The following is a 16,571-nucleotide window of genomic DNA, read 5'->3' as shown; positions in this document are numbered from 1 at the left end:
GCCAAAATAGGATATGTAAATACCTTTCTATCAAAAAGTGGAAAATATAAGAAATAGTAGCCTTTTTTGAATATAAATGCAATCTCTGTGGAATGGAAACCCTGCAGTTATTAATTTAGCAGGGCAATTCAGAAGATGTTTCTAAGAAATTTACATTAAATAGGAATAAAATGATGTTTCATACTGTACCTGCTCCAGTTGCATAGTGTATACTGATATTTCTCTGATAATTACTCAAGATAGCTTCTGTTATGAAAAGGTAGACTTTGAATGGTAGCAGTCTCACTTTGTTCTGTACTCAATTAAACTGCTGAAGTTATTTATTATTTGTATTATTGTAGCTATATACAACTCTAAAATAACTTACTTGGCTGCATTATTGTGAGAAGATAGACAAATATAAGTATGATGAATTAATAACTTCATTTTTCTATTGGGTTTGTGTTATTTTGAATGCAAAGAAAATGAATTTTTATTTAGCCATTTCAAGATACTAAACATTAGCCTTTTACTTTTCAAAACTGCCATTAAACCTAGGAAGTCAAAGTGGCAGGGAAGGTTGCAAATGAACCAAGTTTTACCTTAAAATTCTTGGAACATGCCTTCAGCTGCTGAAGTGAAAGCTGTCATAAAGTGAAGAGAAATGAAAATTTGAAATCCTATTGCACCCTACTTTATCACTGTAACAGTGAAAGCAATCTGTTTATAAGTTCCTGTGGTACAATTCTCATGGCACTGCTGTCTTTCATAAAGGTGAATGAAAATGCTTTTTGAGATTTCTAAATAAACTTAGAAGTAAGAAAATATCTTAATTTTGTGTATATTATTTCTGTGGTAAAATGAGGAAGTTTTGACATGTAACTTGACATGAGATTTTGTTTAAATAATTGTAAACAAATATATGGTGTAAGTAATGCATAGATTTAATAGCAAAATATTATCTAGTTTTAAAATAACAGCAAGTCAGTCCCTTTGAAGGAGTCCAAGCTCAGCAGCCTCCCTGCTGTGGCTCAGGCAGCACTCTCTCAACTACTTTGGCAAAGTCCAGTGTAGGGAAGCCAGACCTTGCTGTGGCTGTGTCAGGTAGCAGGTGGGCTTTGCACTGATCAGATCTGAGCTGGTGTGGTTTTCTGCAGCTCCAGTTGAACAAATGGTGCTGTGAGGATCTGGCAGTACGTGTGTGTGATGATCCTCTGTTGCATAAGGATTTGTTTGTTTGCATTCTGACATGAGGAACTCTTAGGTATGCACTGCTGACTGCTGTCAAAGAGCAGGAGCAGAATTGCCTGGGAAGGTGTTGAACTAAAAGTCATCATAAAGGCTGTTCTTTCTTCTCTGGTAAGAAATAATCCTTAAAAAAATAATAAAGCAAGTCTTTTCAACCAGCTCCTCTCACTGACTTTTACTGGCTTACTGAAAAAAAAACCCAAAACAAATAAAAAAACCAACCAAACAAACAAAAAAGCCAAGAAAAAAAGAAAACATTAATTTTGATGTAGGGAGGAGAATGAGCTGAAATCATGTCCATTCGTCTTTTTCCCACACTGACCTTCTCTGGCCACTGAGGAACAATTTGTCTTTGCATACTTCCCCTATTTCTCTCATATTTTCTACATTTGTGTGCTTTAAAATATTGACTGAATGAGATGTGTCTCAGAAACCATATGTAGAAAATCATATTATTTATCCATCATATTAAGGGCAGGACTTGCTGTTGCTTACTGAGAACGCTCAGTATTAAAACCATTTTATATTTGTCAATGTTTGTATAGATAGTTACCCAAATTAGATTTTATGTTTTATGTTTTGGGTTATGGCTTGAATGACTTTTGAAAAAAAAAATAAACATCTTAGGGTTTCATTTTAAGTAAAATGAAGATAGTAAACTTTAGGAAAGTTAAGGAGTTTTAATATTGCTGTTATTATGAAAATGTGTAATTTTAGCTAAAACTTAGAGGATTGTTAAGCTGAGCCTGTTTAGGTTGGTATGAGATCTCTGAAACTTGTGTGGGTCAGGTCAGGATCATGTGTGTGTGATGATCCAGTGCAGCAGGGCATGATAAAAGTGAGGAAAATGTGGAAGAAGGGAATAAAATCAAGTTGGCAGAAGTCAGCTTTTGTAATTAGTGAGATCTGGAAGAATGGCCATGTTTCTCCAGAATACTGGGCATTTTATTCCTTCCACAGTTACCTAATGCCAGATAGGTAATGTATTAGGGCTTGTCCACACAGACACGAGCTAGAGACACATCATCTCTTAGCAGCCTTCCCTCCCTGCCACCTCTTTCTACAAAAGGGCCGAGGATTATTCTGGTTAAGTAGAGCTCCTGGAGCTCTGTGGTTGCCTCACATAACTTGTGAAAAAATTGCTTAGAGCTGCTACTGACTGTGAATCCTCTGAAGGATTGGCTTAGGTTATTTAGCTTTTGAGCTGTATTCTCAGTGCCAGCAGACACTGGCTGGCAGCATTAGTCTCCAGTTACCCTAGAATTAATATGCCCATTGGTACATGTGGGACCTTTACATTTTCCTTGCAGTTGTCTTCATTTCTTTTCTCTGGTTGTTGGCTTCAGATTGAAGTTTACTGGATGTTTGTGTTACTGCTTTGCCACTACATTTTTGTACTTTATTGTTTGATTCTCCTGCAAAACAGCCTAGAGCAAAAATTTCCAGTAAACCCTAGCATTTCATTAGGCCCCAGCAGAATGGAAAGAATGGTTAGCCCAAAAGTGATCAGCCAGCCAGCATTAAGGTGTCTCCTGAGTTCTCAAATGGGTTTTAATATAGGTGGGTGTGGGCTTGGAAGAGCCATAGTTCCTTATATGTTTCCAGAATTGTTGTGGGATGCATTTTCCAATGATGTGTGTTTGCTTTATGTGCCTGAGACACAGGTGAGGAATGCAAAGTACAGAGGGTCCCTTCTCTAGTGAACTGAATGCATCCTCCTGGCCTAGGATATGCAGAGTTGCAGCTCTAGTTCATCCAAACATGCTCAAAAGGGGAATTCCTTGCTAATGAGAGTGGATTTTTTAAAAAATAAGTACTAGTTTAAAATATTTGGAAGGGTTCATCTGGACTGCTGAGGTCATTCTCTGAAAATTCAAAGTAAGAAGGGAAAAGCCAGTGGGGAGCTTCCCTGAATGAGAACGTTCCACTGGCCAATAAATGGTGCAAGCAGTTGTGGTTCTTCCTTGGCCAGACAGTCACCACCCTCACGGCCAGGCAGAGTCAGGTGCATGTACCATAAGGACCCTGGAATTATTTCTGTTCACTTCTCATGTAGTGGTTGTTTAGGCAAATTTCAGTAGGGGGTGTGACGAACACCCTTCATTTTTTTTTTACCACTTCACTTCAGAATTAGAGCTCTTTGTTTATCCCCTTGCTGTTAGATAGTATGTATCATATGTAGTTGTGTTCTTATTTATTTTTTTTACTTCCTTTAGAATGCAGAACAAAGCCAGTCACAAATTCCAAAGGAAACGGTAAGAGCTTTGTCTTTTCCATACTGGAAGACTCCCAAATGTTTTTAAATTGATATGGCACTTCTCCATCAAAGTTTTACAGATTCTTCTTTCACCTTATATGCTGTAGATGGCTCTCTGTAGCTTTACATTTTAAATGCATTTTTAATGTAATTTCAAATACTGTTTGAAAATGATACACAATTCTCTTACTGCATATGCTCAAGTGCTATTTGAAATTGCATCTCTTATATACAGCCAAAGGCTGAAAGTTAAATGATAAGAGTAGACTTTAGCTTGGGTTACATATTGAAGCTAATTGTTTAAATCATGATTATATGACAGAAATCTGAGATACAAACACAGAAATTAGTCAACTAGTATTTAAGTCTTAATTGTATCCTCATAGCAAACCATTGTTAGCTATTTTTAAGAAACTCTATGGAAGTAGTATTAAGTTTAACCTTTTGAGGGCTGCACCGGGTCTGTGTGTGATATTCCAGTGAGGCTCTAGATTGAGGTTGTGTAATGTTAATATATCTCATTTTAGTCGGTGGAACATGATCAGTCCTATATAAAATATATTAATACATCTAACAAGTTTGTCTAAAATAAGAAGTGTACTTTAGGAAATACCAACACTATCTAACAATAATATATTACCTTAAAGATATACTGGATCTTAGTTAAAAACATACTTCAAAACCTCAATTCAGTTAGGTATCTGTTTTAAAATTAAATAATAAATTAGGTTATGGAGACATTCAGAAGATTCATGTTGGGATTTGAAATTAGGCTGCTGAAAAACAAAAAAGAGCTTGTCTAGATAATTCAGAATGTCTTACCAGCAATGGCAAGATGTTGTCTGGAATAAAAAAGAAAGTCAGGATTAGGTAAAGATACATGGACTAGGTAAAGATACATAAGAGCCAACTCAGTGAGGCAATCAAGGGTATGTATGTTGGTTGATACTATTAATTTTTCAGGCCAATGGAATGTAACTGTAAAAACGGGAATTTGAGCTAAATATTGGCAATATTCACTTATATCCTTCTGCTTTTAGTGTCCTTCTCTCTGAAAATCATCTGCTTAAGGACTCTGCAAAGCTGTGGGTGTATCACTGTTTCAGACATGCCTTGCAATATCTCTTTACTGCATCTCATTAGAGGATGTATGTTTTTATCTTGATAGTTTCTTACCACGTACTGCTGATATGTAAGGAGATCAAAGATCAAAGCCCAGGATAGTATTTCCATCTGTAATTGAAAACCATTGAGAATCGAATACCATAATTTGTGGGTGCAGCCTTATAAAAGTATCCTGGTTTTAGGAGTTGAAATTCCACCCTGAAAGCTCATTAAGATAAAGCAGATTGCCTACAAGGTGTTTATAGAAATCAGTTGCTCATCTGTTGCAAAGTTAATGTTTTGTAGCAAATTCCTTGGTGAAACCCCTTCTTTGGCATTCTTGGAACCAACACTCTAACATCTTCTAAGGAAAGAGCAAAATAAAATAGGTATCTCCCATTTGTTTTCTTCAGATGTGGGGTAAAAAAATGCTTGTTAATCAGGAGATTATGCAGGAGGGACAGGGAGCGTATGAATACCTAGGGATTTCTGGGAAAAAAAAAAAAAAAAAAAAGCTAGAAAGCCCTAGCAAGCCTTGAAAATATGGAAGTGAATTGGAAAACATATGAAGACTGAGTAACATATGCTTACTGAGGGAATGAAGCTAGAAACCTGATCAATACAAAAAAAATTGCCTAATGTCTTGGGTTTTTCATTCTTTATGCATTGGGATTTTTTGTTATTTATTTAAAGGCTCAGAACAACAGTGATTGATACTAGGAACACGAGGTGTCTATATTTACTGACTCCAGTATGTGAATAAAAAGGGACTAAATGTGAAAGGTTTTGGTGGGTATTTGTAATGCACAATGCTTTTGCACTTATGTCCCTTGTTCGAATCTACTTAGCTTTGGATAAGTGTGATACTTTTATTTTGCAGACCTAATTTTCCTGAGCTGCACATTAATAATACAGTCACACACTCTTTATTATTATTTTGAAAGTATTTCTCTTTGCTTTCCTTTATTCTCCTTGGTTTTGCTTCAATACCTATTTATTTCTCCTCTGTCTACTTTTCAGGTCTTTGAGATTTCTAATCTCACAATTTCTATTTCTGTGCCTGCTCTGATCTTTGTGCTGTTAGTAGTGAGGTTTTAGTCTCCAAGTGTCAAGGACTTGATAGTCAAAAGCAAAGCAAAAAAAACAACAAAACCAACAAAAGAGTATGATGAAGGCAGTGAAGCTACAGAAATGAGAGAGGTGGAATGCAAGTCTGTTTTTCATTTAAAGGCAAAATGGTTGTGGGAGTTTTTTGGGTTTTTTTTGTTGTTGTTTTTTTTTTTTGTCTTTGTGGAGAAATAGAAGGAAAATGCACCTTTGAAATTTAAAAAAATAAAAGATGAAAAAAAATTCCCTTGAAAGTGGAAAGCCTGAAATAAAATCGCAAAATATCAAGCCTAACTTACCGTTCTTTACTCAGGGGTTACCTTCATGTAGCTGTTACTTTGAAATGGTTTGCATGAATATTGTGGCACTTGGATGCAGTAGTTAGTCCTCAGAGAGGTAATAAAAGAAAATCTTGAAGGTAATCTTTTTTCCTAATTTGTGGCCTGAAATCCTTGACAGAGTTATTTCTTACAACCCATATAAGAAAGCATATGAATTCAGTTTATTTGTGCACCATCACAGAATACAGATTCTCAATCTTAAACTTCCTCATAAGAAGAATTTGTAATTTGAGAGGCTCACACAATTTAAGCTCTGCTTTCCAGTTTTACATAAGAAATGCAAAATACTGATGCAGCTTCAGCTTCTGTCCAGTAGCTGTGCCCTGGTGGAAACAGGACTGGTGTTTTTACTTTCTCCTTTGCTTATGAGCAGAGCCATTGCTCTCTTCCTCATGAAATGAGGAAATCTCTTGTATCTTGGTTGAAAGGTTGTTTCACCCAGCCACGAGTTTGTACCATTTGTATAGCTGATGACAGTATGGAACAGATGCACCTATTGCTAAATAGGGTGATTATTTGGAATGCAGGAGATTGCCTGCAATATGAAAAAAATAATAATTTATCATTATTACATTTCTGTTTCTAAGTATAATTATCTTAATCCTGTTACAGTGCATTGAAATGAACTGTTAATTATGCTATGTAAAACATCTGCCAATTAATTTTTCCTCATATTCTTTGAAGGTTGATAGTGTTTCAGTAATATTTTGCTTTTACAATTGTCATTCACTGTTAGTTTTCTGAATTCAAAACCACCAAGTTAACTTTCCTGTTAAGCATAATGCTAGAAAAATAATAATTATCATATGAATAAGTATTTTCTAAGGAGTGTTATCTATTGATAAGAAGAGATTCAGAGTTAGAATTCAGGATTTCATTTCATGATTGTTGCACTCAGCAGCATGGAAAAGCTTCAGTTTTCTGTTCTCATTTGTTTTTGTGTCAAATTGCTGTAAGTGAGCAGAATGTTATGGATTTAAGTGAGTGCAGGATTCGTAACAGTGACATAACAAGAGTGGTTGGTGTGTTGGAACAATATATAAATGATTAGCAGCACTGATAGAAATTGCAAATGGGATTGATTCTTATTTTCTTCTGAAATCAACATTTGATATTCCAGTTATTAACTAAATTTCATGTTGATCACTGTGTTTTTTCACATTGCTGTTCTTGCCATATTCTTCTGTGTGTGATTCTGAGTAAATTAGCTAGCTACCCTTTTTATGCAAGAATTCATTGCCTGTAGGAAAGGGGTGATGCTGGTCAGAGGCATTTGTAGGAACTAATGAATAGTTACTTTTGTAAGCTTTTTTGTTCCTAAGTTTTCATATTGTGATATGAGAGGCAATACTAGCAAATGCCTAGAAATACATTATTTGTATTGATTATTAGATAGAAAATTCTTGTGGAGAAATAGCACAGTCAGTGTTGAGCTGTAAGAGCATGTATTCTAAGTGCATGTGTGTTTGTCTTTTGCCCAGAAGCTGTTTGTATTGCTTCAAGATACCAATCACTATTGGGGATGCATCCAGAGATGCTTTTTACAAGCTGTAATAATTTCCCACCACTTCTATTTAGCATCTATATAGAACTTCAGCTTGGTGATCCAAATGTCTGAACACTGAGCCAAGATCATAGATGGACTAATGTCAGACTATACCACCAGCAGTGCTGTTATCAATAGGTACAGAATGGTTTTATTGAAAGAGGATATGTCTGACTGATGACTAAGCTGATGCTGTTATTTCCTCCATGGTGCTTAGGAATGCTGCAGATACATTTTTGTACCTTTTTATCTTCTACTGGTGTGAGGCACCAGGGTGATTACAATGTTTTAAAAGCATTCTTACTGCAATTTTGAGTGGTTTCAGCTAATAATTTTAATCAAGTTTTAGATCACTGCCCATATGAAAGAAATAGGTAGTGAATGTGTGATTTCTGCAATGTACTTTTGTGGTTTCAGTCTTTTACCACAGGAGATACTCTAGTATTAAATAGCATGTTCTGGGCACATTTATGACTCAAGATAAGACATTAACTCCTAGTGAATAATTAATATAACAGTTAAGTGGCTGTGGTCATGAATGCTTTTTGACCAGTCTGAATTTCCTGGAATGTTCAGAGATAAGCCACATAAACTTCTGCATAATGCAGTGCTTAGAACTGACCCTCAGACTCAGTTTTAACTGTTAGCAGCTGGTGATTTACCTGGGATGTGGTGTGGCACATTTAAACTGGCTTTGTGCAGCACCACAGGGCAGCTGTGGCTGCCTTCTGAACACTGGCATTGAAGACACTTGCTGAAAATTTCCCAGTTTCATCTAAGACAATATATGTGTCCCTCCGAGGTGACAGGGTTGTCTTAGTGTCCCCATTGCAGAGTCAGCCAGAAGCCACACCCATGTGTACAAACTTGTTGATTTGGAGCAAACCTTGTTTTACTGCATCATTGCCTTTAGACTCTAGGTGTTGATTCTCCCTTGATATTAAATGAAGGGAAAATAGAGAGATGAAATGGTTTGCCATGGTTGCCTGAAAGTTTGCAGCAGAAATAGGAGTGAGACATAGATCTCTCTGAGGTGATCCATACTGGCATTACTTCATGGGGAATGTGTTTCCTGCCATGGATTTATACAAAGGCATTATTTCTTTTTCAACTTGTTTTTCTTGTCTGTCTTTTCCAGACACTCTCTCTTTCTTTAGTCTTTCAGGTCTTGTAAATCCGATAGGCCAGTGAGAGAAGTATAAGGATTTTTAGGGAGCTCTGTCATTCGTGTGTTGGGCATTGAAGTTTTTCTTGAAGAAGGGATAGTGTGGAGAGCTGTAGCTTTATAGGCTTCTTTGGCAGAACAGACACCTACTGTGTACCTAATCCCTTGGTTTGCACTTCTCTAGGATAAGCAAAGTGCAAAGAAACGGGGTTAGCATTACAATCACGTTTTTGTTTCATGACATACAGTAGGAACACGAAGTTTGAATAGAACAGCAGATTTGAACAGAGTATGTTGGCCTGAATAAAGTACAGTGATTATGGTAACAGACTGGTCCCTGTGAGAAGTTCTGAGATTAAGAACAAACAGAATGTTATTTTAATGGTGTGATCAACTTTTGAAATGTGGAATCTCATTGATTAAACCAGTTTCTATGACAGCCCAGATCAGAGTGTTGGCATTAGGGAGAGTAATGTAAATAGAGACAAGCAATGGACTTGTTATAGGGAGAAGTAACAAACATGTGGATGTACTTAAACATGGGCTTTTGCAGAGCTTTGATTTCCATTCTAAATGAAAATCACATGCAAGAATTTTTGTGCTTTAGAAAAGCATTTAATTTTTTCCTAAATCTTATCTTAATCCATCCAAACCTTTAAACTGGAGTTATTTTTGCATGTGGAACATCTTTTTTGGTATTAAATTAAATCCTTAAAATGGACATAACAGGAAATGCAGTGGGGCTGTTTTACAGTACTTTCATGAGCTAGTATTTTTGCCTATAAATACTTACCAAAGTTAATCCACGTCTAATACACAAAAAAATCTTCCTTGATGGGATTAAGATTAAAGCAGAACACATTTCCCATAAAATCTCAGAATTCAAATCTAGTTTTTGATATTTAACAGCTGCTGTTTGATTTGAATGAATGCAATCTTTGCCAGATGTGACATATTAACTTTGCTAATATGAATAATGAGTCTCTGTATATGAGCAAATAAGATTCATTAGTGTTTGTCTAACATATGACAGATATTAAAATTCTTAGTCTAGGAAGAGATAGAAAAAGAAAGCAAGAATCAGAATTCTGATTGTTTAGTTGACTTAAGCCCTGTATCATTTTATAACCAGGGAAGTAGACACTTCAGGTCCTCAAAACCTATAATGCAACACAACTGTTTGATTAAAAAAAAAAAAATGGGCCTTGTATTTCAGGAGAAAACTGGGTTGGAGTGTGAATGCCACTACTGGATCAGTAGGCAGGATTTTCTCTGCTGATGGAGTTGCTCTAGTTATATTTTTCTTTAATGCCCACCCATGGTGGGATGCACCAGCTCTCAGTTACTCCTCCCAAGGAGGTCCCTCAGCTGTTGTTGGGGATGTGTGTTTCAGGCCACATACATTGCTCTGTTTTCAGTACCTCCAGCTGTAATACATTACATTTTTAGAAGTACTAAACGTCACCCCCCACAAAACAGTTATTGACCAAAGAAGTTGTTCTGTTTCCTTAGAGCTGTTTGTTTCATGCGTTCTACATTTGTGTATGTGATGGCATAGGATGAGAGTGTCATCATTTTTTTGTGTACCTCAGTTTAGAGGGTGGCCTGATAAAACAACAGTGTCACCCACTCAGCTTGAAGGACAAAACAGTTTGAGTCGCCCCTGATGTTAAGAATGTCTTTGCACAACAGCTAAGTGAAATCTCCTCTCTTGCATATATCTGTTGCATTCTATTTTGTTACAATAATACAGAGACAAGTTATATTGGTTTCCCAAACTATAGAGCTTCTGATTCCTTAGTATTGTGAGTATCTTATCAGAAATAATTAAATAATGGATGCTGTATTAAAACCTTCCAAAGACTGAAAATATCTTGGAAAAAGCTGTTGTGTTAGGTTGGAATTCCTTGTTATTGGAACCCAATGACTAAAATTTGTATTATGAAATTTCCAGTAGTTTTACAACCTACACTTCCTAGAGAGCTTCCTCACATCCACCAAACTCATCTTTTGAGAATTTTGGCTTTTCAATCTGGGTAAATTGTAAAGAGAGAAGACACATTTGTGAGACAAAAGGTTGATAGTTTAAAACAGTATTTAAACAGTGGCTAACAGGGCTGAAATGTTAGAAGGCTGCCCATACAGAACTTGAGACAGGTAAATTGAAGAGTGAATGGGGTCACTCAAGTTGTTAGGTAGTGTTTGTGCTATAGTTAATTAATCATGTAAATGTCATGGTTGTGATGTATATATATACATATATAAGGGTGTGTTGTATGTGTACATGCATATATATGTGTGCATTCACGAGCCTTGTAAAAGTTTTCATGCACATGTGTTCATATATATAACTGGAGATGCAGAGCTTTAGTGACTTCTCTGTGAAAGGGAACAGGAGCACATTTTTGTACACACAGTCACGAAGTAACCTGCAGACAAGTTTCAGTGACTGAATAACTGCTGAGAAGGCAGCAGGTCTAAGCTTGCAAGAGAATGAACTTCACTGGAGAGAATGCTGCCAGACTTGTAGCAGCAGCGAGTCACTCAGGAAACCTGTCCTAGCTTGACTGAAAATTGCTTCCCCCGTTAGGTGGGAGGAAGGTTTTCTTTGCTGTTCCGTTTCTGTTTTTACCCATCTCATGCTGCTTTCTCACCAGCTGAGCCCTGATGAGGTCCTGCAAAGGGAGGAAGTCCCAAACAATAGTGTGTAAAACATGAACCCTCAGCTGGTCAAGAGAGGCGATTGTCCCACTCTGCTCCTCACTGGTGTGGCCACACCTTGGAAATTGTGTGAAGTTTTGGGCCCTGCAGGATAAGAAAGTTCTGAAGCTATTAGAAGTGTCCAAATAAGAACAACAACGATGGTGAAGGGCCTTGAGGGGAAGCCGTATGAGGAGCAGCTGAGATCACTTGGTCTGTTCAGCCTGGAGGAGACCTCATTGTGATCTTCAGCATCCTCCTGAGGGGAAGAGAAGGGGCAGGCCCTGATCTCTTCTCTCTAGTGATCTGTGACAGGACCCAAGGGAATGGCCTGAAGTTGTGGCTGGGGAGGTTTAGGCTGGATATCAGAAAAGGTTCTTTGTCCAGAGGGTAGTTGGGCTGGAACAGGCTCCCCAGGGCAGTGGTCACAGCACCAGCCTGACAGAATTCCAGAAGCATTTGGACAATGCTCTCAGGCACAGGATGTGACTCTTGGGGTGACCTGTACAGGGCGAAGACTTGGACTTAACGATCTTTCAGGGTTCCTTCCAACTCAACATATCCTGTAATTCTGTGATAAAAGGATAAAGAGCACTAGAGGCTGTTACTAGTATGATGAGAAAACTAATGGCTCTCTAACTGTTGAAGTCTATTTTAATGTTGTTTATAAAATTAAATCTGATTTTATGATCAGATCAGAACTTACGTAGAAGATAATGTTATGTGGAAGAGAAAAACAATTCCCTCCCTGTTTATCTTATGGCTTTTTTAAATCTCTGTATATATCAAAACACTGCTGTAAGTTTGTTCCAGTCAGGAAGTTTATCTTTAAATTTACAATATATTTATGTTGTATTAAAAAAGTGTAAAACTTATCTCAAATATTTAGCATAAATTGATGCTAAATATGATTTTGAAGCCAAAAAAGTCACCTACGTATTTTATCACCAATCAAATTTTTATTATAAATTGCATACTTGAGCAGCTTCATTCATCCAACTGAAGTCATTTCACATGACCTTTTCCTCAGCAGCCTCTGTCTGAACAGAATATTGTTCTGCTGTTAATTGTTTTGGACACAGTGTGTGAAAAATCTTAAGGGAGTTGAATTTTGTTGTTCGGGATTCACAGTACATAATTTTGCTTGCATGTTTACTGCTGGCCTGTCAAAATATATGACGGAATAAATTTCTCCTACAGATCAACTAATCATGAAAATAGTGTTGAGGTGTTTGATTGACATAGTGAAGCTGTTAATTTAGAGAGTATCAAGATCAAATGGAAGCTACTGCAATTAAGAAGTGACTGAGTTCTCAGCTGAAAATTTTTAATGCTGCATTTTAGATTTTTTGTGCATTTTTATGCTGTCTCATGGACATATTAGGGAGTTTCTGTGATTTGTTGCATTTAAATACTTAACATTCAACACAATTTTAGTGCAAATTTTACTCTTTATAATAGCTGATTTTGTATTGATTGGGGAGAGTTGCTGTACATGTAATGTTTCTGTACTCTAAAGGACTTTGGGGAACAAAGGATTCAGCCATTATGAGATTTTGCTGGGGCTTTTTTGTTTTGTTTTCATCTTTACAACTTTGGTTTAAAATATTATAGTAGCAGGCTAAAAATCTTCCTGCTCATTTCTCTGTGACTGGCTCCTTTATGACATGCTTAGAGGTTCATTGTCACTAAATGGTACTGCTCCAAGGTTGGTATTATGAAGTTACATTCAATATATCATACATAGTAAGACTTTCTTTGATACCATGGTGTGGCACAAATGTTAAGTTTGCTACTTTCATATCCATAGCACTTGAAAGTTAATAGTTCAGTTTTTATTGAAAGCCACATTTTTCACATTTTTTATACTTTTTTTTTTTTTTTACTTTACATTCAAGCATATGATACTGACAGGCATCACACAGAGTCTGGAAGGCAAAAGGCTTCTTATGTCCCTAAAATTTCAGACAGATATGGTGGTAAAGCAAGTGTGCTTAGGTGGGAATAACTGTAGATACCCTATGAAGTCCCTAAAGAAATTTAGCCATAGCCTAGTAGTGGTAATTTTCTTCCTTGGGTGAGTTGATCAATTTTCTCATGCTTTCAGTACTTCTGATCCAGTGCTGAGGCTGCTGTTTCTCATTTTTTCATGAGCTGATCTGCTCGTTCATGTACAGCTGCTTCAGAGTAGTTTGTTTCAGGTTTTGGCCTCACGTTTCAGCTGCACACTCAGGTGTCTGTAGCCTTATATTGCCTTATTTCCTTATTTGAGATCGCAGGAAACAAGCAAGCATAAGCCTCACATTAAAACAGTCCTGAACTGATAATGCAGCTCTTTGGTCTCACTGAAGAGAAGTAGGGTAAAGGCCATTAGCCAAGTCTTTGGGGATGCTTGTGTGGTGCTCACTCCAATTGACCCTTTGTCATATAGAAAGGCACCTGACAGACCTGGGAGAATGCTTTGCCTGAAGTTTTCGTGGGTTGTTTGAAGATTAGAAAATACTGGAGGAAGAGGGAAATTGATTCTAAATTTATTTTAACAGTAGTAAAGTAAAATTCAGTAAGCATATCTGCTTTCTTGGATAAGCCACACATTCTACCTTGGCTTTATCTCTCTTTTGGCTCACAAGCTTTATTCCTATTATTATTTATTAAGGAATATGAAAGTGATCAGTGTTACAGAAAGTATAAGGTAACATGCATCTGTTTCAGATTGTTTTATTCTGCAGCCATTTGACAAAATGGGGATTCAAATGTACACTGGAGCTAGTGCTTCTGTGAGCCAAGCAGGAAAATTAAGATGGTAATTTTCTCATAATTTGGGAAACATCTTTTAAATAGAGTGTTTTTCCATGGTCACAATACACCTTTCCATTCCTCACAGGTAGCATTGGTCATGCTGTTTCGTGTGGCCAAGAGATGTGTTTGAATGGTGGGATTCACAAGCAAGCCAGCCTAGCTATGGCACGTTGATAGGGAGTAGTAATTTTTTTTGTTGTTTTGGGGGGTTTTTTGGGTTTTTTTGATGAACCACTGTGCTTAGTTATAAGCAAAAGGAGTCTAGTGCAAAGGGAAGGGCTGGTGAACACATGGAGGTTCACGCTTTTAACAAGTGGGAAAAGATAAAACTCCTGTTTTTCTTCCCTCAGCTGTTGCGGCTCTCTCAGCAGTCTGACTGCCTTCCCATGTGACATTTTTGCACTGCATTTCTAGGTCAATGGTGACACAACTAGCATGCTTGTGCCCAAATTGATCATCTCAGTCTGCTGTACTCCACATGGCTTTCACATCTATCTTTGCCATAGGCTGTGTTTGCATTTCCTCGAGTCTTAAGAAACAGGGACAGCTCAGCAGGCGCACGTTAGCTTCTCATATGTGTTCTCACTCATATGAGTGGGCTTTGCAAATAGATCAGTGATGTGGGAAAAGTATAAAAATCAGTGTCAGAAACAGAGGTGACATGTTGCTAAGATTATGAAAATTTGGCCAGATTAATTCTTCCAGAGAAGAACTGATGCTGGACATTAGTGTGCACCTTCTGCTGTATGTTCTCTTTCTCCTTCATGTGGGTGAAAAAAAACCCAGCACAGTCGGGTTCACAAGCAGAGAATCATGCCTTTAAGGGCATGACTTTTTCTGTTAATTGATAAAGTTATAACCAAAGGTGGTTATAACCACTTTGTTAGATTCAAAAGAGGATCAGAAACAAGTGAGCAGCATCTACTGTAAGAGATAGGGCTGGTGAACAGCCTGTCCCTCCCATTCCTCCCTTTGGCAGAAGTCTCTTGGACATAAGCACTGCTCCTGAGGGCATGGCCACTTTCCTCCCTGGGTGTTGTGCTCATGCTGCTGCCCCATGAGTGTCACTGCTCTGTGGGGACACTACAAGGCCTCTGGTCCCAGCCTGTTTCCTGAATTTGGCAGGAGGTGAAGTATGAGGCCAGTCACCTGTGCTTGTATGGCTTTTGGATGCATGGAAAGGTGTCACTGAGCAGCTCCTTCCTGGCACTGTGGCAGGCTTGTGACTGTAATTCAGGGTGCTTAAAAGCTGGGATTTTCCCAGCCAGGCTAAAACTGGGTGTTGAGGACAGCAAAGATCCAGAGAGGTGGGTAAGAGGACAGAGGTGAAGGGCAGAGCTGGGAAAAACAGGAAAATTGGCACTTAGAGCTGGATTTGACAATAAGCCTGGCAACATCAGAGAGATGTGCTTTTGCAGATCTCATCTGTGTGGTTTTCTGTTTTTTCCTAACACAGATCATTTTAAGTAAAGTGAGGTGAATAAGTAATTTTTGAATTTAATTTTCTTGCACTTAGTTTCTCCCTAAGATTGCAAAGCTCCATAGATGATGATGGCACTTTAAAAATTCTGTAGGTTTGCAAGTAGGAAAATATTTCTGATAAAGCTCTCTTTTGGCTAATGAAATAGCAGCTTACATGTGAGTTAGTATTGATGGCAGATTCAGTAATGACATGTGATGCAATTACTTTACTAGAGAGAGAAGCACTTAGACACAAATTTAAGATATTTCTGAACCTAGGCATCAGCTGGAGGTGATTGAAAATACACTATTTCTGCACATTTCTTCACATAATTACTGTGGAAAATATTGTGGCATTGTAGTAAAAAGCAGAGAGTTTTGAATGCTAATAGCTGTAGGGTGGAGAGAATTCCCAGAGAAATGCTATTCTATAATCCCTTGCTGATCTCCCCAACAGAAAGCAGAAGAAGAGGAGCTTGTCCTCACACCTGATGGCACTAGGGAATTCCTCACTTTTGAAGTTCCACTGAATGATTCTGGGTCAGCTGGGCTTGGCGTGAGTGTCAAAGGTAACCGGTCAAAAGAGAACCACGCCGATTTAGGAATCTTCGTCAAGTCCATTATTAATGGTGGAGCAGCGTCCAAGGTAAGAGGGAATATCTGTGTACTTTGGTCTTCCTTGGTTTTCCATAGTAAATTATTTTGAAAATATCCATAGATCGAAGAAGAATGAGCTCTCTAACCATCAGAGGTAACATTTAGATTTCTACTCACATGTTTGCACGTCCCAGGATTTAAGCAGCCCTAACAGGTTCAGGAAGGAGCGAGCCATCTCTGGTACAGTTCCATTACTATGCTGTTTGA

General features: G+C 37.6%; 1 protein-coding gene across 15 annotated transcripts in view; it reads left to right on the top strand.

Annotated features, from left to right (window-relative positions):
- The window catches only part of PARD3 (par-3 family cell polarity regulator), a 442,615-nt gene that overhangs the window by 252,011 nt on the left and 174,033 nt on the right, over nt 1-16,571 (top strand). For 11 of the 15 annotated variants that reach the window (XR_005952971.1, XM_041408606.1, XM_041408605.1 and 8 more), the window contains 2 exons: nt 3,444-3,482; nt 16,165-16,353. Coding sequence is in view for 14 of the 15 variants with exons in the window: in XM_041408606.1 (XP_041264540.1) it covers nt 3,444-3,482; nt 16,165-16,353 (228 nt within the window). In the remaining variant the exon portion in view is untranslated. The remainder of the gene's footprint in view (nt 1-3,443; nt 3,483-16,164; nt 16,354-16,571) is intronic. The other 4 variants (XM_041408608.1, XM_041408607.1, XM_041408613.1 and 1 more) reach the window with 1 other exon arrangement.

This window comes from Onychostruthus taczanowskii, unplaced genomic scaffold (genome assembly GCF_017590055.1).
Source record: "Onychostruthus taczanowskii isolate IOZ18803 unplaced genomic scaffold, ASM1759005v1 scaffold3, whole genome shotgun sequence".
Taxonomy (NCBI): domain Eukaryota; kingdom Metazoa; phylum Chordata; class Aves; order Passeriformes; family Passeridae; genus Onychostruthus; species Onychostruthus taczanowskii.
The sequence above is the reverse complement of the archived record's forward strand: the minus strand, read 5'-3'. Positions and strand labels throughout refer to the sequence as shown.